This window comes from Numenius arquata, chromosome 3, assembly GCF_964106895.1.
Source record: "Numenius arquata chromosome 3, bNumArq3.hap1.1, whole genome shotgun sequence".
NCBI classification, from domain to species: Eukaryota; Metazoa; Chordata; class Aves; order Charadriiformes; family Scolopacidae; genus Numenius; species Numenius arquata.
In genome coordinates this window covers 31,413,666-31,434,896 of record NC_133578.1, presented here as the reverse complement: position 1 = coordinate 31,434,896, position 21,231 = coordinate 31,413,666, and the positions used below count along the sequence as shown (strand labels likewise).

The 21,231-nt window shown below is 40.7% G+C and overlaps 1 protein-coding gene across 1 annotated transcript in view; it reads right to left on the bottom strand.

Annotated features, from left to right (window-relative positions):
* Positions 1-21,231, bottom strand: part of SATB2 (SATB homeobox 2) — a 135,345-nt gene that overhangs the window by 49,902 nt on the left and 64,212 nt on the right. Inside the window, exons 6-7 of the mRNA XM_074145205.1 lie at positions 17,004-17,106; positions 3,764-4,236 (exon numbers count right to left, since the gene is read on the bottom strand). Of these exons, the coding sequence (XP_074001306.1) occupies positions 3,764-4,236; positions 17,004-17,106 (576 nt within the window). The remainder of the gene's footprint in view (positions 1-3,763; positions 4,237-17,003; positions 17,107-21,231) is intronic.

Below are 21,231 nucleotides of genomic sequence, written 5' to 3'. Positions count from 1 at the left end.
GTTCCTAAGGCTGGCACTTCCTCTGAAATGCAACAAACCCAAATATTTCCAGAAAGAAACACACATGTCTCTGCACCTCCCGAGGAGAGGATTCTTGGAGGCAGCAGCGGGTGAAAGGAGACTTGAACTTCCACTTCAAGTGCCTTTTACAGAGTTTGCTTCTCCACCATGGGTGTGTGGAAACATCCCACATCTTCTACTGTGCAGTGCAAGGCTGACTGCCTTCTTGATACCTCAAACAGTCTCTGATGTGAGGGGAGATTGATTTGAGTTGGAATTAAAAGCTGAGGACAGGGAAGCATAAATATGTACTTACGCTCTTTTGCTAGAGCTCCTAGGGACATGATGCACTATATGTAAGACCCACTAGTCTTCTATATTAAAGCCCTGTAGACTAATGAAACACAGCTGTGAGATGAGCGAATCTTTTATGGATGTTTAAGACTTGCCTGTTCTGGAATCATGGTCATGGACTGTATAGCACATCATATTACTTATGATGGAGGGCTAAGAAATAGGTAATTTCTTTCCTTTTATATGAAATTATGTGTCTGATATCTTGTAATGAAGTGATCAAAATTGGGAACGTTTTTTTTTTCCTCTAGAAAAGCTAGAGAAGTTAGTGAATCCTAAGATAAATGTCAGCAGGAGGACTAACAAAACCAGTGATACTAGTACCCCAAATTACAGACCCCATTTTATACACTGAATTCAAATGCAAACCAGTCAGAGCATCACATCCCATCTCCAGGTGCCGTCCTGCCCAGGAAAGGTGCTTGGCACCCTCTCAAAGGTCATTACCTTGGCATATCTGCTCAGGTCTGTGCTCCTGATGAGTGAGCCCAGTCTGAATGGTTACACACCTGGTGTCCTAAGTCATACAGGACATTTGAAAATGCTGTCAGGTACGGCTGGCCTACAGTCACACTGCCAGGAGTCACTGAATTTGGGAAGAAACCATGTTTCACCCAAAGACCTGTTTCGTGTTCTAAACCCACTAGATCTATGCCAGACCACTGCAGGAGGTGTAAAAAGAAAAAAAAAAGGGGGAAAAAAACAACAAAACATCCCCATCCCCAAACCATACTGCAGCTGATTTGGTACAGATTTCAGATTATCTGCCAGGAGTGTGGTGCAATCTCTACTGTAGCTGCTAATAACCACCACAGGCAGATGCAGTGCTGTGCCACCGCTAGGAAAAGGCCAGAGCAGTCTCTCTCACATGCTTGCCCTTTCCCCACTGTCCTGGAAAGTCCATCTGCAATGTCTGGTCAGCGATATTCACACTCAAAGGGTTGTGGTCAATGGCTCAATGTCCAAGTGGAAGCCAGTGATGAGTGGTGTTCCTCAGGGGTCAGTACTTGGGACCAGTGCTGTTCAACATCTTAGTCAGAAACACGGGCAGTGGGATTGAGTGCACCCTCAGCAAGTTTGCTGATGACACCAAGCTGTGTGGTTTGGTCGACATGCTGGAGGGAAGGGATGCCATCTAGAGGGACCTGGACAGGCTTGAGAACTGGGCCCATGTGAACCTCATGAAGTTCAACCAGGCCAAGTGCAAGGTCCTGCACCTGGGCAATGGCAACCCCAGGCACAAATACAGGTTGGGCAGAGAATGGACAGAGCAGCCCTGAGGAGGAGGACTTGGGGGTGTTGGCATATGAGAAGCTCAACATGAGCTGGCAATGTGCACTGCCAGCCCAGAAAGCCAACCACATCCTGGACTGCATCAAAAGAAGCATGCCCAGCAGGTCAAGGGAGCTGATTCTGCCTCTCTACTCCGCTCTGGTGAGACCCCACCTGGAGTACTGCATCCAGCTCTGGAGGCCTCAGCACAGGAAGGACAGGGACCCAACTGGAGCGAGTTCAGAGGAGGGCCACGAAGATGGTCAGAGGGCTGGAGCACTTCTCCTATGAAGTCCAGCTGAGAGAGTTGGGGTTGTTCAGCCTGGAGAAGGAAAGGCTCCAGGGAGACCTTATAGAGGCCTTCCAATACCTGAAGGGGGCCAACAAGAAAGATGGGGAGGGACTCTTTATGAGGAAGTGTAGCGATAGGACAAGGAGTAACGGTTTTAAACTGAAAGAGGGGAGATTTAGACTGGATATCAGGAAGCAATTCTTTACTGTGAGGGTGGTGAGACACTGGAACAGGTTGCCCAGGGAAGCTGTGGATGCCCCATCCCTGGAAGTGTTCAAGGCCAGGCTGGATGGGGGTTTGAGCTACCTGGTCTGGTGGGAGGTGTCCCTGCCCATGGCAGGGGGGTTGGAACTGGATGATCTTTAAGGTCCCTTCCAACCCAAACCATTCTATGATTCTATATGCAAGGCTTAGGGTTTCCTAGACACGCAGAATCAAAACCTTCTCTGCTTTTAAATACTATAGCAGAACAGTACTGTATAGCAGAATTGTAACACACAAGCTGTCTGGCAGCTTTCTCACGGGGGGCTGAGCTTTTGGTTTAATGGCAGACTTCGGCGTTACCAACCCAGCCCTCCCAATCTGGCTAAAGCAGAGCTTCATGCTCAGAGACAGTGGCAAAACCCTCACCAGCCACGTTACTGCTGACCTCTTGCTCAAGTTCAGAATATGTCATTCTGTCAATACCATCTACCTTGATTATACCAGGCTTTATATACGACGGGTTATGATCCCAGAGGGATGAAAAGCTTTTCCAAATTAAAAGCAGCATTTTAAAGAGGAAATACTCATACATTCCTATGTAGTTTTCATTTGATATCCTCAAGGCTAACCCCAGAACTCAAAGTCATGTTGATTGGAAGTGAATGTTTTTTCTGAGTGCAGCCATCTTATGAACTTAATGGAAGAAGGGAAGTAATAAAAATGTGTTCCATACTTTAATTAGTTCCCTCATAACATGGCATTTCCAAAATGGCAGTGCCAAAGAAAATCATTAATCCAGGAGAACAGACAAAGGCACTGTATGGGACAAGGGACAGACCTCCAGGAGACACACACGCGTGGCCCTTGTTTTCTCTTGCTGGTAAAGCTTACCTCAAAGACCAACTATGATTGCACAAAAGAAATCTGTACCAATATTAAATATGAGGCCACTTTCCATTTCTTTATCCTTGTTACAGAGTATCACAATTGAGAGATCATACTTTGAATGCCTTAAATGGTACCTGGCAGCAGGGTAAATATAAATGGCCTGTTTTTCTGAACATGCATTCACCCTGGGTACTCCAGGTGCTGGGCTTAAGCTGATGCTATCATGCGATGATTTCAACACCTGCATTTCACTATGCCAGTGAGAAAACCTGTGTCAGATGTATGAAAGCAAACACGATCTGCTGCAAAGGGCAGACATCTTTCCCAGCAGTCAGTCCTTAGGCCACATGCACTAGTCTTACACATTTCTTGTACCACAGGGAGGAACCGAGGAAGCAACAGAAGCCCAAAGACACCTCTGGCTCTCAGTCTCTTGCTACCTCTTCCTGGCCATCAGGCAGGGGCAGATGTGGAAGTTTATAACCATGGAGAGGAACTCAGGGAAGAATTCATACAAGCAGAATTACTGCTAGAGAACAAAGCACAGGGGTGACCAAATGCAAACAAACAGCTGTTCCAGGAAGAAACAGTCTTGTTCAATCCCAACAAAGAGACTGGGGGAAAAAACGGAGGGTGGTTTGACTTGTTTCTGTGGCACACCCCCTGCCTTGATCTGCAACAATCACACAGCCCCCACAAGAGCCACAACTTTGCCCCCTCAGCACTTCTTGGTTATAGAACAGAAAGTGATACCTGTGTGCGGTTGAATGCTACTCTTGCAAAGACAGCTTGAGACACACTGGCTCTCTTCAGCTCATCTCTGACTTGCTGGTAAATATCTGGAGAGACTTCCACCGATGAATTTGACGGCTCTGGTTTGACAGCTCTAGGGATGGGTGGATGATTCAAGAACTGCTGGTTGATAGCTTGTGGGTGCTGGTGAGCCAATAGCCGGCTGACAGCAATCTGTTGGTTTATCAGATGGGCCATTGCTATCTGCTGCCTCACCAGTTGTGGACTGAGCTGAGGAGACAGGAGCCCAGGGTTTATCATTGTCTGCATCGTTGGCACTTGGTTTCGGATTGGAGTACTGTGGTGCATTTGGCCATGAGGAGACTGTTCGTTAGTTTTTCCCAAGGTTGCCAGCTGGTTGATATTTGGTAAGTGCATGGGACGTTGACCAAGAACACAATAGTCTGAAAGGTTTTCTCTTTCCACTCTTTCCACTGTTAAAAGAGAAAAAGTAGTTTGCTGTCATTTCATTTTGCACTTAGAAGAGGACTGTTAGAGTAAGGGTTACTGCAGGTGACTGTACACAACAGCACCTGCTTTAGTTTGCAAATCTCCACTTGCATAAAAGCTTCACAGAAACATAAGCAAAAGCAGCACAAAGTAAAAGCAACAACAATAAACATTTGTTCAGACTCCTCGGGCATCACTCACTGCTCAGAAAGCCTCCTTATCAAATTGGTAGCAGGTAACCTCTCCAGCCTCACTTCCTAAAGAAACGAGCTTGGACGTTTCCACTCACACTGTCACTACCTTTTGAATCTGTCACCAAATTGAGTAACTTTTTATTTAAAAGGGGTGAATGTTTCAGAATCACTGGCATCTAGGTGAAGGGAAGAAAGTCAAAACAGCATCTACTTAAACAAACGGAATGGAAACCAGACCATTCCCTGTGCAGCTCATGGAACAGCTTCTCATTACAAACTCTGCAACTGTATCTTTTCTGACATAAACTCTACTTTCCCTTGTTGAGTGTGGACAAAGTTACCTGGTAACGTGAATCCACCCCGATGCACTACAGCAGAATCAAGCTGCTTGTGTGACAGCACGCTACAAAACCGTGCAATTCACACATGAGAAAATTTTAAAGCAGTGGTTCCTATATCCAAAGCCTCCCCACTCTGAGTCTGTCCAGAAACCTTAAAGCATCTCTGCATGAACATCCACTTTAAAGCAAGTGGCCTCACTCTTTAGAAAAGAATTTGTTTAGCACAAGATCTGTGATCATTAAGTGACATCCTACTACAAATAATTAAATAATACAAACCCAATGCATATACTTTAATTTTATATGCAGGTACATATTGTCCCTTTTAAATATCTTACCCCAGCAATACTGCAATATCTTTTCATGTAACTGCAAAACTAAATGTGCATGTTAAAAAGCTAAATTTCCTCTAAAAGTAGTATTTGAAATAGGAAATCAAGTTTTACAGGTATATATATATAACTATTGGATAAATTATATAACTATTAGATAGATATTAGATAATTTTAAGTAATCAGAAGTCATCTTACAGCAGCTTGCAGATTCCATGAGCCTCACTACATGCAATTGGATAGGCATTTATATATTGATCTGATAGAAAAGTGCTCAGGGATGCATATCATACAACTAGAAAGCTACTATCTCACCCTTGTATTGCTCTCAGCAAGTAACAAGATAGGATTTATTTCAGAAATGTCATAATACTATTATAACTTGTATAATGATTAACAAGTGTACAAGGCTTTGAACTCTTTAAAAACTTAACCTATATAAAGCTCTGAAGCTTTACACAGTTAATACTCAGGATGACAGTTTACTGATGACTTTCTCTGTTTCCTTCTAAATAGAAAGACAGCTCTTTTCACCTTCCACAGTTAATCTCAGACAGAGAGGGTTGAATCCTCACTGTGGAGGGAGTCATGCCCTGAACACACACAAACACAGTTACTATCTTTAGAGCTGTCATTCTGGAACATCACAAGTACTGAATTTTACAACTACGTGAATTAGTATCCAGGATTTTCTTGTAAGAAATTTTAACTCACTCTTCCCATTCTTTTAAAGAAAAAACCCACAACATTTTTAACTTTCTGTGAAATAATTGTTTTTAAAAACCTTTTAAAATAAAAATTAAGCATTTCTAAGAAAAATGTTAATTCCATTTTTTCCACAAAAGCCAGTGTTTCAACCCAATTGATTTTCTAAAGAAGCGCTTATTTGTGCAGTATATTTCAACTATGAAATGCAATGTAATACATGCAATACACAAACACTATTGTTAGCAAATGACCATTTTGCTACATTACTCTCAGCCTCCCAGAGACATAACGCAGCATTTCAGTTTGCTGAAAATACTGAAAATCCCTATTCATCAGCAGGACTCCCTGAAGATCAGGTATAGAAGGCTCTATACCACTAGTCTCTGGCTTTAGGAACAGACAGAAAATCACTGTGAAGTATGAACTATACCACGGATGAACCCAGCATGGATATAGAGATGTAAAGGGTGAGCAGGAGAGCCAGGAAGAGGGGCTGCTTTATGACAGCCACAGACCACGTTTTGCGATGCGGAGGACTCAGAGCCCAGATGGCCATTCTAACTATTCCCTCCTCGGCCTCTCTGCGGTAAGCCTGCACCTGAGTAATGCCATTAAATACCCAATTGCCAGCAAAACCAAATGTAATGACTCCAAAGGTGCATTAGCTACTTGGCAATCAGGAATTAATTCGATGTAAATAGAATAAAGATGTTGCTCAGTGCACACAAAATACTTGGAGCATCCTGCTAAAAGAAAATACAGTAAGAACTACTTTTGGTCTTCATTTACATCCCCAGAAATCTAGAGCCCCTCCACCAAGAGCTTCAGAAGAGCTGAAATAAGTTCTGAACTATTTTGCAGTTTAAGAAATACACAGAGAATAAGTCACTGAAACCAACAAATTACTACTTGTTAGAACACAAAAACAGTAACCAAGTGTTTTTGAAAATTTGGTGAGAAATAAATATAAATAACATTCAGTTTCTGGGCTGAACCACATTTGCCAAGTTTCCACCCACTCCTGACTTTAGTGCCAAGTTATAAACCCCTATAAAAATAAAGTTTAAGATGAAAAGGCTGCCAGGCTGTTAATCTCTGCAGTGCTACTTGGAATTACAATTACACAGAGACATCACCTGACTTACTTCCATAGGTGTATTTTTCCCTTATTATCAGTTTCCTTTTTCGATCACGTAAGACTATACAGCCATGCATACACTCCCAATAAACAACCCGGATTCTAGTCACTTCAACCACTTCAATAATAAAAGGTTACCATTAACAGTTACGCTGGACGGAAAAAATGTGCATTACTCAACTCCTCAAGACTCTTTCCTTCTCTAACACATTGCCCATATCAGATTCCCCGTTGTTCTTTGGTAACTGTGGACTGGTAGGGCTCTGCAGGGCTGGACAGGAGTGAGCCTGAGACATCTCCGAGATGGAGACTGGCACTGCCCTGGGAGACAGGACGGCTTGCTGGCAATGCTCTAAGAAAAAAGGTATACAGGAGCCATAAAGCTGCTGTGACATCAATGTTCTGCCTCAGATCTTCTTGAGATGGGGTTTTTCCATTGCATCCTCCATTTTCCATGTTCCTACCCCATTACAGTCTTCCCTTCTTCTTCCTTTGTTTGCTATTGCTCCACTCAAACCAGGGATATATTTACAGCTCTTGTAGTCCTGTATGAACTGGCTAGTACTTGAATATATTGGAATACAAAGCAGCGAAGACAGAGCACCAGGACCTTAAACTAGGAAGGAAGGGGTTCCATGGACATATGCTGTCTATGTTCAACCAGTGCTGACAAAATTCCTCTGCTAGTGATGCCTGTGCTAGTTAAACAAAAGCTGGTCCAGGCAGATGTTACCCACCTCCATCTCTGGTGTGACCACAGCAAAAGACATGGAAGCATTTCCCTTTTCTCCCTGCATTGCACTGCCTTGTACATGATTCTGCAGCTCTTTGCTTGAAGAACTCTTTTAAACCAAGTACAATGCTACTGCCATATTTCAGAGCTACCCACCCTTCTGAAGCCATACATTAACTACACAGATTCAAGGTGTCTGGACAACAGGTACTGTGCCAAGCTCAGCAAGCAGCTCTCGGAGGACTCCAGGATAGCATCTGCCCTTTGTTTTCCTATACGCGCCTACAACATGTCACTACCTCTACAGGACAGTCAGAAAGCAACATAATCCCCAGAATGGGAGCAGCAAATTTTCATATTTCAATGTTCCTTTCTCTTCTTATAATGATTACCACGTGTGTCAATGTATTTCAACTCCAAACTGAGTTAGAAACTTCCTGGATACAGCACAAAAGCAATCCAGTGCACCCTTCCCCTGTGTGATGCTCTTAACCCCTACCCAAATCCTCCTTCCACAGTCAAGCAGCTGACGCAGTCCACAGCACAATAGCTCAGGGTGGTCCGCATGCAACTTTCCATTCGAAATAAAACCAGCTTAAAAGATTTAAAATAAGATTTATTTCTCCACCTTCCCTTCCCCTCACCCTCTATTTTCACTGAGTTGTTAATAGGAACATTCTGACAAACAGCCTGTGGGGCATTTAGGGCTTATGAGCGGCAGTGAATTGACTGACAGCGCTGGGAACGAAATTCCTACGCACAGTAATGGATGCAGCAGGGAGAGCAAGAGTGTAACACATCCCCCAGCATTGCACTGCAGCGGGGACATGGAGGACCCTCCAGCACCCATGACCCAGTGAGTCCTGAACTTTTCAGTCCCACAGGCGTATGGGCACTTTGCCCCAGAACAGGAAGAGGCTGGTAAAGAAACTTTTTGTAATAAGTTACTAGCCGGCAGAATTGCCATGCTTCAATTGTGACAGGATGTCACCACCCAGGGCTGTTCTCCAGTGCTTCAGAGTTTGCTTCTTTGTTTTATATTATTATTTAAAACCTGGTGATCATAAAGGCCATAACCAGCAGTGGTCATGGCCAAGCAGGGAGAGCTCTGTGAATTCTAGTGTGGCCTGCATTCAGCTTGAGATAGAAAGATTCCCACAATTTCTCCTGGCTTAGCACCATCCTACCCACTGGAGCAAGACTTGAACTTTGGAGCTGTGCTTGGGGGACAAAGCGCTCTCTGGCACAGTACCACCCTCTGCCTCGGAGAGACAGGGCTGCTGCACTACGCCGAGATGATGCCCTCTTGCTTATCCTACGCAATTACGAACTACCACTTTGTAAATAACAGAACCACTCCAGAGCACAGGAGGTGCTTTTAAAGTGGTAATTCTGTATCTTTTCATCTATAATTAGGATAATTACTTATTTCTTTTAATCACAGCCCACTTAACCACTTCAGTGCAAAAGGCTGGTCTGAGGAGTCTCAATTTCGTTCAACATCTAGTCTTCGTATTTACCCAAAGCCATTCACTGACTTCATTCGCTGTCTGGTCTCTGCCTGGGCCATTTGTTCCTGCAGTAAAGACTGGAGGAAAAGCAGATTGACTCGAGAAGTAGACTTGATAAGAAGTTGTAACTTTTAAAACCTTTCCCTTCCTCTACTCCTGCAGGATAGCAAATAACCTCAAAATAGTTATTGAGTACATACAGAAATTGTTTGGCTGCTGGCTGTGGGTAGCAAAGGCCCTTACCCAAACCTAACAGAAAATAGACAGGAAAGGCCATTGTCTGTTCTTTGTTGTGTTGCAAATCGCTCAGTTCCCACCAAGCAGAAGTCACTATTTTTGCATTTTGAAGAACCATCATTAAAGTGGGCCTTTGATCAGCATGAGTTTCAGGTGAACTGAGCAGAGTGTACGAACATTGTTGACTGTCTGTGCAGCTGACCTTCTCCTCTTGTCCCAAAGACTAGATCCAAGTCATCCCCTGGGATGCTAACATGTTTTCTGTCAATTCTGCTTAAAAATATTCTTCTGAGGGGCTGTCCCTTTGGGCATTGCTTCCAAAGATGCTTGTCTGGAAAGAAGAATTTAACCTATTATCTTATTTTTAGATTATTTTTAGGTCACTATACAAGTTCAAGAGGGCACACAGAAGTACGAACTCATTTATTCCGAAGCATGTTAACAACATTACAACGTTTGTAGACAGGACGTGCCAGAGCCATAGGGCAGAAAAAAGCATTATATTGAAGGTGTTTTAGTGACCATCTGGTCTAATGCATGAATATTGGTCAGGTGAAGTGGAAAAGGAGAAGCAGGGCTAACATTACTCAGAACTGTCTGACAGAAATACATGGAGTATCGGTTTAGATGGACTGATGGTCTCATCCAATATAAAAATATCTCCCTTCCTGTCAAACTACTGTGACAGAAGTCTGCCCTGCTATTTAAGTACTAACCTTTCGTAGGCACCTCAAGAGGGAGGTGGAAAACCTCCTAGAATACCCAGTCAATTGTGCAATCCCTCCAGGAAATACGTATGCGTCTCTTCCTGACTCATAACATCAGAGATGGCGAAAAGAGTGAGACAGAGCACAGGAATGAGACAGAGCACAAACATCATTAAGACAGACATATAAACTCTTCAGATGCTTTGAGTGAACAATTAAATTCTACGGTCAGAATTACGTATTCTAGGAAATCCATGTGATCAAGACAGCCACATTGCAGTTTTCACACCAGGAAAGCTTATGACTGTACCTAAGCTTCAGGTTTTTTTCCTGTTCCAGTCAAATCTCCCCTAATGCTTACTTTCTTAAAATTCCTTTCCTTTTGAGCTAACGTGGCTGTTTGGCAGTACACAAAAATATTTTTTTAAATATGAAGGAAAATTCACTTTGAGATTCTGCAGATTTAAAAAAAAAAAAAAAGTGTTCGCTTTTTAGAAAATGAAGATGACCCTTCTTTACTAAGAATTCTACAGTGGGTGGGCAGAAGACCCAGCCTCAGAACACAACTGATTCTCACTGAGAAAAGCACTGTTCTTGGAACAGGAGACATTTTAAAGCCATAGAGTTGAGTGACATTAATTGAGCAGGTTTGGTCAGAGTCTCTTAATTAAAAAGGTATAATGTCCCTGCATGGCAGGGACAAGACACGGGACAAGTGGTTCAGCAGTTTCTCTACAGAAAGGTTTCCAACCTTTATTGTACTGACATGTGTTCCCTAAAGCAGCAATGGCTGCAGCTCGAGCCACACACGCGCACAAGAGATGACATTCAGCTCACCGTGCATATCCTTCTGCCACAACACGCGTACTATTAAGAGTGAGAGCCACTGCTCCAAACCAGTCAGAAGACATGAAAGACATTCTGCAAAGTTGATATTCATATATGCATTTACTTTAGATAAAAGTTAAGCTTAAGCAAAAAAAAACCCACACAAAACCAAGGGATCTGTTTTAATTCTCTGTAAAGAGAAGAATAGCCAAGAGGGCTACAACTCAAAGCACTGCAGTGGGTAAATTGTTCCTTAACAGAACACATGCACAAATCCCCCAAACTAGCACTTAACATCAGGGACAATGCTGAAATACAAAATGCTAATGTGGGTGTGGAAAACAGCAGTTAAGGGGTCTATAACTCTTGCTGAATCTTGACAACTTTGAACTTAAATTTAAAGAGAGATGCCACTTTTTGCTCATGACCAGTGCAAACCAATGAACAACTCTCCTCATAAAACAGCACAGCAGTCCACAGGCTAAGAGGATGTCTCCAAGTCAGAGATGATCTTCAGGTCATGTATGTCATCTAGATGCTGAAAACTTTGCCTGTGAATGATGTTATTTTCCTTCCTTTTTCCTTAAGAAAGTGAGGAAAGTCCTATTTTTAGTGAAATAAACACACAGTCAGGAGTGTAAAAGTAAGCAAAGGAAAAATTACAGTAATGTCAAGAGCCACAGAGCTGACCTGAATGACCCTAACTGGTTTAGTGCCAGAGCTGCGACTAATATCCAAACAAGACATGAAATTATCTCTTCTTAAAAAAACTTAACATTTCTGCCTCAATCTGTTAGTTAAAAAGGCAAAAGGTCAAGATCTATATATGCATATATATACATACATGCATATATATAAACCCTTCTATTTACATAGAGAGGTATATACACACGTATGTATCAATAAATAAGATATTTTTAAAAGTCAAAAACACTGTCTGGGAAAAATCTGGTGTGCCTTTTCAAGAGACTTCCACAACATCTGCTTCAGAAGAACAATTAAAAACTATTCCTCAAAGCACATAACAACAGTTTTCCCCCGACTTGCACTGGCTTTATCACTGTGGCGCAATCTTAGGTTCCTTCAGCCTGAAAATAACAAAGCTGGGAGCCCTTCTGCATCCTATTTCTAACCTCTCTCAACCTGCAACAGCCTCTAGAACCCACTAGAAGAAAAACAGATTGCTCTGTCTATCTGTTATGGGAAGTAAGCAGACACACTTTCCAGAATAAAACAGCACAAACAACAAATCAGTAATATCGGAAAAATCAAAGAGCAGCCAAAGCAAACTCTCAACTTACGGAAGCTATGAAAGCTTTTTCTTACATTTCTGATCTGTCGAAATAGAAATAATGGAGCCCTCCTTCTTTAAATTGAAAAGCCTCATCATTTCACAAAAACTTTGAGACAGCCACAGTCCCAAAACTCACATCCACAGAAAGCTATATTTTGACAGCCACTGATGGCAGGGGCAAAGATTAAATGTTCTTAATATGCAGACAAAGAAAATATGTCTTTTTATTTTTAAGCTCACAACGTATTTACTTCTCCCCTCTGCCTTCTTAACTTCCTCCCACCAAGCTCAGTTGTGTCATCAGGCAAAAAGAAAAATTCACACCAGTTAAGAGTTTCAGTTGTGAAAGAATTCTGATACAGTGATAGTCCTTCTGATAAAAATAGAAAGCATGACACTTGAAAGTGAAATATCTATTGAGAAATAGAGCTAAAAAAATATTCTAAATGCTACGAACCCAAAACACTGGGTAATGAGTAGGTAACTGGTGCAAGTTTGATCCCTTGACAATGATCTGAGTTGCAGGCAAAGTTCTGAAATACTTCACACATACATATATATAGGTATATAGGTACCTACAAAGTATTATTTTTATTTGTGTATCTTTTTGTTAATAAAATTAAGAACCAATGCAAGCCTTTAAAACAATTATTCAAATCCTGAATTTCAACAATGTTCAATACCTTCTCCAGCTTCAGCGAGCTCAGCATCTAGAGAAACGAGGACGAGGCAAGCGGTTCTCAGATTGAGAGGAGTAACCCCATGGGACTGGGCAGGTGAATGACAGTTTGAGAACCACTGGACTAAGCCATTACTGTATAATTGTAATGAGTTAATATGTAACCTTTATTAAAAAGGGGGGGACTGATTCTTTATTCAAGTAGGTTTTAACACACTTAAACTTCATCTTGTATGCACAACTGTGTACTAAAACAACTTCTTCAAAAAGAAGTAAAATTAAAAAGCAAATAAAAAGAGTTTTAAAAAACTTTCACATAGCAATATTAAATTCATTCACAGTGCATATACTGAACAAAATTACAGTACAAGCTAGATAGCTTCATTAACACCCCAAATGATTACAGACGTCCATGAGGGGAATTGAAAGTTCACAGAAGTGTAACTTTTTGTTTCCCAACTATTGTACATTTTCAATTGTACAGAACTGTACGAACATAAGCTCTCCTTCAAATACATATGTGTATCCCAAGGAGACTGGGAAGAGTGGACATCCTGTTAGAAACTCACTCGTGTCCTCGTACGTATCCCAAGTGGTAGGCTGAGAGCCAGGAAGAGACAAAAAGCCTCCATCCCCACACCAGCCAATTCCCAAATCTGTCTGTATACTAACTCTCGTGCCACTGAGTAAACTGTGAATGTCTCAAAACCTTAAGGGGTTGGGGCGGGGTGGGAGAAAAAATTCAAGCAGAATTTTATTCCAGCATCGTCTTGACACAAGGCAAAATTACCATGCTGAGCTGAACTAACTGAAAACTTTTTTTAAATTACAAGCATAAATAGTTTAGCTGTCTTTTCGGTGAGTTCAACAGAATGCACACTGAGACTGTTTACTTGAGATTTGATACAATTTGATTTGTGTACAGTTTTTACATCTGTTGCTAATGATATCGAATTATTGATTGTTCACTTTCTTATATTTATTTAAACGTTAACTATATACTCGGCAACTTGATGCTTTTCTCTTTTTTTCAGAAAACTTTTTATTTTTGCCTGGCTTCAGTTGTAATTACTTTGATCTTCCAGAGTGTATAATTATTTTACTGTTTATTTATTTCTATGAGAAAGGAAAAAAGTTTGACCTAGGAGATCTATATGTGGCAATTTGTAACAGAATCACATAGCTTATGTTTAGGAAATCATGGTTTTGATTAAGAAGCAACCATTTAGTTCCCACTGTTTTATTAAAACAGACATTAGCAGATAATAGGAAACACATTTAACACTGCAGGCTGCCTTTAGTTTGCAACGTCAGTAAAGTTATTTTGAAGTCCCTTCCTATTTTGCCTTTACCACAGCTCATGTGAATTGTTTTTTGCTTTCACTTTCTAATAATCAGGTCTAGAGATACACATGGATATGGGTGCTGGTCCAAAGACTGTGAATTATAGTTTTACCCAGTCTATCCAGATTACAACCTGAAAAATGAATTGCTGCATCATCCATCCACCTTCATGGAAAACCTAAGTCTTTTTTTTTTAACTACTGTTAAAGTAACATGTGATGTCTGAAGCATGTAACTCAAGTCACTGATTTTGCATACTAACTGGGCTGTCCTGTAGGAATATCTGGCTACAGAAAAGAAGCAAACAGTCATGAGAACAGAGATGATGAGAAATTGAAACCAACCAAAGAAGTGCAGAAGTCTCCCTGTTTCCAGGGGGTTTAGATTACTGCCCTGAAGTTGCACGGCTGCTTATTCTCCATGCACCACTGTACCTGCCATAGACTCTTTGTTTTCTCTCCCACTCATATGGTTGATGAATCAACACTACTTGAACTGCTTTATAGCAGCTTGTGTTTACTTCACACATACCTTAACCTTCCTTTTTCTCCTCCTACTAACACACACACACTTCCAAACAGCAACGACTGGCTGTGTCTCTTTGAATAGCACAGATAGTTATCTGGCAAACTCTTCAGGTTTGGATCCTTGACCTCTTGATTGAGGTCTCATTCTGCTTTTAATGCACTTAACAATTTAACTGTGCACTTACTAAGTAAAAAAAAGTAAGAGCTTAAAGAATTCAATGCTCTAAGAATGGAAGAAAGTGGAAGACAGCAGTGTGCTAGAAACACTCAGAAGCTGTAGTGGCATCTCTACAGTTAAGAACACTACAGTTAAGGACTTTCAGTGCCTCTGCAACTGGCACCCTTGCCCAGTTTGAAAAAAACAGGAGGAGGAAAAAAAAAAAAAAAAGAAAAAAAAAGAAAAAGCCCATCTCTGTTCTCCAAGAACTGCAGGTAAAAGCAAACGAACGGTGATGACCTTGAAGTCGTTTGATTCTTCTGATTGTTTTTTAACCAAGAGGATATGTTGGAGCACTTCGAATAAAATTCTTTTATTAAGAGACACCATTTAGAGAAAAGAAACACTTACGAGTCACACAATGGCAATGGTGAGAAGAAACTATCCAGTTTATTTGGCATAAGAGTAACCACGTACTAAAATGTCTAATCAACGTTTTTACTTCAAGCCTAGATCATTTTAGTAGGTGAAAAGCAAAACCTCCAGTTCCTCATCTGCATTGTTACCCCACTTCTGCCTGAACAATCTTCCTTCTAGACATAAACAATTTTACCATAAAACATTCTTCTTTTTTTTTTTTTCCCCCTAGTAAAAATCTAATCCCTGCAGTCCAGGCCTGAGCGTCTTACAGGTACACTCTGCACAAGCCAGACGTGCAGAGGAAAACCAGATGCCTCAGAACTTGTTCTGATATTTTAGGCAATTGTTTTTCACATGTTCGTAACTCAAGCAGCAGACTCTTCATGGTATTATTATGCAGATTTCTAGTCTGTCCTACGGAAACTAAACAAGCAATCTTTCATAGCTGATGTATGCCAGCCTTTTAAGAAAGAAAGATGGCAGACTTTTTGAAAGATGCTAATCTCATGTGACTACTAATACAATGGCTTCTCAAGAAGGACAGGACATTACCCTATTTCTGCATAATGCTTGTGAATCCTGTTATGATTTTCCTGGCCACTAAAAGGATCACAGACAGAAACAACAAAAATAGCCTATGTCTTCTTTCAGACAATGGATCTTCCCTTCAGCGGTGTAACAGCGAGAGAAACTATGAAAAAACCTATCACAGGCTAAAGCTAATCTCCAAGGCTGATGGACGTTTGGGGAGAGAAGAGCCAGTTGGTACTGTGGAAAAGCTTCTGACTATCCCCAAACTCCTGTTCAAAGTACACATGTGTTTCAAAACAAAAAAACCTACCAAAACAAATGGTCCAGTACACACACAAGTCCCTTCCCAAAGGAAAGGATGAATAAAAGAACAAACTACACATGATGGATGCTTATCACGTCACTCCATGTACTATTAGAAGGCAATCAGACATTTCAGGAGAGTGGGATGAACTTACATAGAATAATTCTACTGCCTCGGGCATTCACTGCTAACCAACTAATACAATTTTGTTGTAGAAAAAATACGAACAATGGCTATTTTCATCTTAACTTCAGTGGGTGCAGCACCTTGTTATTTAGCAACATCTCCTAACGATCAGGTATCAAACGCATCACTGTTATCCAGATTCCACACAATAAAATATGGCAGGAGTGCCAGCACACTTAATATTGAAAACAGAGAGCAAGAGCACATGTAACTTGGAAAGACACTTTTTTAGCTTTCATGAATAAAATGCAACTAAGGTAATTTACATAGCAATTTAACTTTTAAATCCAGAGCTACTAGAATTTAATTTTTTTCCAAAATGTTTTAACTTAATTCAAAACACAGTTGATCTTTCAGCACAGCCAAATGGGTTATTTTAAGCATGTTTTAAGTGGCCTGTGTTTTCACACCAGCCTTGTTTGTAAAGTATCAGATTTAATTTCAAATGTGCTGTGACTGTGCCCTCTTTGTAGACAAATTCACTAATATTATTATAGCTTATTATCACTTTTACTCTTTGATAACAATCTCTGTCAGCAGAAGTTCAAGAACTTGGAAAGTCACAAAACAATCAATTTACCTTTAATCTTCTTGTACTTTTTGTACCATCTCCCAAACTCCTGGCACTTGGTTGCTGACACATTGGCATAGTATGTGCTATTTACAATGGATGAAATCATACTCTGAAAGTACAGAAAGAAAGACAAAAAGTGTTTTAAAACATCTTGCACAATTAGAAATCTTTTCCAGGGAAAGTGAATGACATGCGAGTGCACAATGATCATCCATTTGCGACTTTAAAACCAAAGGAAGTGTCTGATGAGTACACAAAACTGGTTTTATTCTCCATTCTATATTCCCAGCCATAATTAAAATTAGAAAATTATTATTATTATGCATAATAATGCAAAAAAGATGCAGTACAAACCTAGACTGAGATCTGCAGCTTGGGCCAGGGGGGCGGATCTACTTTACTTTGTATTTGTGATATTACAATATCTAAACTTTAGTTCCATAAGAACGGGCAGTGCCATGCTGGGGAACACATGCTCACTGCATCCTAGTGAGAACAAGCATGATTTAGGAACCAGATCCTAAAGGTAAGATTAGATGCTGCAGCATGCATAATCCAAATAATGCTTTTCAGATGTCTCTACTCTGCTTCCAAATGCAGCAAGACCACACAGCCAAGAATTGGAGAACATCCGTGCTACTTGCTGCAGAACAACAGTTAGGCAAATAAGTTAAATTAATATAATATATAGAAACGTGTGATTAGCCTTTGTGTGAAAAATCACCCAAAAGAGGAATTAGTAGTGTCATTCTATGACTCTCCCAGAGAGAAGGGAACTACACATATTACAATACAGAGCAGCCAAAAATCACAAAAAAAGCTCAAAAAAACTGAACTATTGCTTGCTTCACCACCACCCCTCTCTACTCTTTGTGAATTCCCTCTAAGTGACTCAGTACAACCCAAATGAAGCACAGAGGAGTGAAGTTGTTTTACAGCACCTGATACCCATAAAAATGATAATTTCTATCTGGGATGCTTCTATCCATAGGGTGGGAAAGAGCCTGGTTAGTGCTAGTTCTTCCTTTCTGTTATTTTCCCCTCCCTTCATCCATTCTACAGAGGAGGCATAATTTTAACAAAAAACATCATCCTTTCTTTCTCCCTGTCCTGCCCCAAACTCTTACAGGATCGAATTATTCCCAGCACATGTAAATTTCCAGCAAGGAAATGCAATCTAACACCATTAACACATGAGAGCCAATGCACCATCTCCAGAAATTACTTTTTCCTTATGCCCTCCTTCCTCACTTATGTCAAAGCTCAGAAAAAGCCCTGGCACATTGTATGACCTTTCTGCATAGACATGAGAGAGATCGAGGATGATCTCACAGCTCAAATAAACTATTTACCGTAGCTTCAAGCTCTGGCCCGCTGGCTCCCACAGGCTCTTGTGCAAAACGGGATCTTGGCCATCTCTGGAAAGCTACAAAGCTTCCACTTGGCTTACTCAATTTTAACAATGCTTTAAAAACAGAAACATCCCCTCCCTCTTCCAGATTTATCCAGCCTTCTACCCAGTTCACTGCAACATCACAGGACTCTAGCTGTTCCTGAACTCTTGAGCTTTGGGGATTTAAAAAAGGTGAGCAAAACTGAGAGACTTAAGATAACTGGGTGGTGCAAATTAGTTTCAGGCTTCAACAGGTAATTTCACTTGCAATAAAGAGGCTCTTCTACCTTTTCAGTTAACTTTTCCACTCAAAGGCTGCTACGTGCACTGCAGTAGAGTCCGAAGGCTATGAAGTAAGAGCCTTTTGTGGCAGCTTCGATTTCTAAAACTGAGATTCAATTTTCTAATTAAAATCAATATTTTGAGACATAAACCTAGCATTGTGGCAGTCAGCAGCAATTCCCTCCCTATAAATCCTCCCTTGCTCCAAGTAATTTTAACAAGCAATAGTATTCTAAAAGCCTGACATGGAGACAGCCTCTACTATGGAAGGATTTTGAAGAAAGTTGAGCTAACTTGTTGTTTTTTACAGTCACTTCAGTTAGATTTCCAGTCACTAAGGAATGATGGGGAAATTGTTTAGCTCTGTCTACATAACAATTTGATTCCCCCTATTTTTTTTTCCCCAAATCCTCTAGTTCTACAATAAATCAACATTACTGAAATTGTAGGGCTCTTAAATATCACAAAATATATTAGCCCATTAACCTTTATTTAAGAAAGCAACACTTAAACTAAACAGTAAAATCAAATAGTAAATCAACTATTGGTGAAAAATCCCAGGACAGATTCTCTTCAATTGCTTGACAGTAGAGCAAGGGAAGGAACCATAATAACTTTCAAACTGTATGTCCTCACTGTTAAATGGAAAGGAATGCTAGGGGTATTTCTGCTAGAAATCTTGATAAGGCTGCAGAAAGGAAATATCCATTCAGAAGAGAATGGCAAAAAAAAATTTGACTAATTGGAAATTTCTAAATAATGCGGAGTATTCCTGGGAAAATCCTTAAAGAAGGAATAGATTATACAAAGTAGCAGACACATTTAGTATGTGTGTGTGGCCATGACAGCCACATAGAATGAAAACTACATAGACCAGGAGCTAAGAAATATCCACACAAAGAAAATCCAGTGCAGTAAGTTCAAGGAGAAAAACATGGGATGTGATCACATTCCAAGAAATCTTGCTCCAGCAAAGAGACAAAACTCGTGGTCAGTGCTGAAATGAATTAGACAACATACAGGAAAGACAGAGGTCTTTATGCAAAGATGGAAATGCTGAAATAATTGGATTTCTTTCTGCCACTCACACTCCCCTCACCTACCCTCCTTCCCCCCAGCTTGGTTAACTGGGATTTATTTGTTTGAAAAGGAGCCGTGTGCTAAGGGTAGCTAAGCTGCAGCCAAATAATACACCTAGCAGAAAAAAAAAAAAAAAAAAAAAAAAAAAAACAGAACAATTTTAAATCAAAGTGAATGATTACATTTCCCATTAGTGGCAATAAGAATCCCCATCTGGCCTGCATGGTGAGCTCGGGCACTGAGAACCAGAGATGAAGCACCGCCAGTGGTGGGAGCAAGAGCTCCCCGCTCTGCCCCTCTCCATTTCTGTACTTGAGGCACCGCGAACACATTAATAAACAGCAGCATTTACTCTGCAGTTTGACTCCTAAGAGACCACTCTGCAATTTGCTGCTGTCAATAATATATTAACCACAAGGGGGTTGTAATGACATTTCACATTTGGCACGATATTTTTTTAAAACTGATTTGGGAGAAGGAATTGTATTAGAGGCATATTCAGATGATGGAAATAGACAGCTCCTATACAACCTTCCATTGTATCTTTTGCATTTTGTGAGCCCAAACAAAAGACACTGAAACTTTTAATGGCAATAATAGTAATAATTATTATTATTATTACTATTATTATAATACAAGCTGCATTCTTGCAGTCCCAGTTCAAGGGTTAGTCACCACTCAAGGTCACGTGCTTAAAAGCAAGCAAGCTCAGTTTTCCACAGAAGGATCTCCTTTTAGCTTTGTCCACTAGATACATACTGGGGCAAGGATATTTGCTGCTACAGTCCTGCCATCAGTAATTTTCTAAATGTATTTCAGATGGAGGCTATAGAAGGAGTAAACCAACTGCAGCATTTCCACCTGGTATGCTTTTGAAACTGAAGTGGGAGGAAAAAGACCCAGACAACAAATGAATTCTGCATATGAAATGATGCATAGTTTAGTTATACTGGATATTGAAGAAGACTGGGCAGAGACAACCATATGCTGCAATCATCATTAGCTGACCAGATTCCACAGATAATTCTATTTAAAGAAATTACACTTAAACTGTGTGAAAAGGAAGATACTTTCGTATTCAATGCACTTACGCTCTGCGCATATCTAGAGTCACTGCTGCTCTTTTAGTAAGGCAGGCAAGTTACATGGCTTTTCCTTACACAGCCTTTCCATTCCTGTCAGTTCTGCAGACACAACGTGGCTAAGGAAGATGAGGAACATTATTCCTACCAATTGCAAAGGCCTAAATTCTGCTCTGTATCTCACCTCTGTGCTTTCCCTGGAGTTGTAATCATAACACAGTGAGGAAAATTTGTGCTGGTTATACATAAAAAGAATTTGCCGGGCTCATGGAGGCTTTGGATCATGAACTGCAGGATAAGCATACAGTGCAATACAAGACAGGCAATCACAGGAGAAAAAATGTTGGACACAGGCTAGCAAAGCGATGAATTTTTAGCAAGCAGTAATTAGTGATGC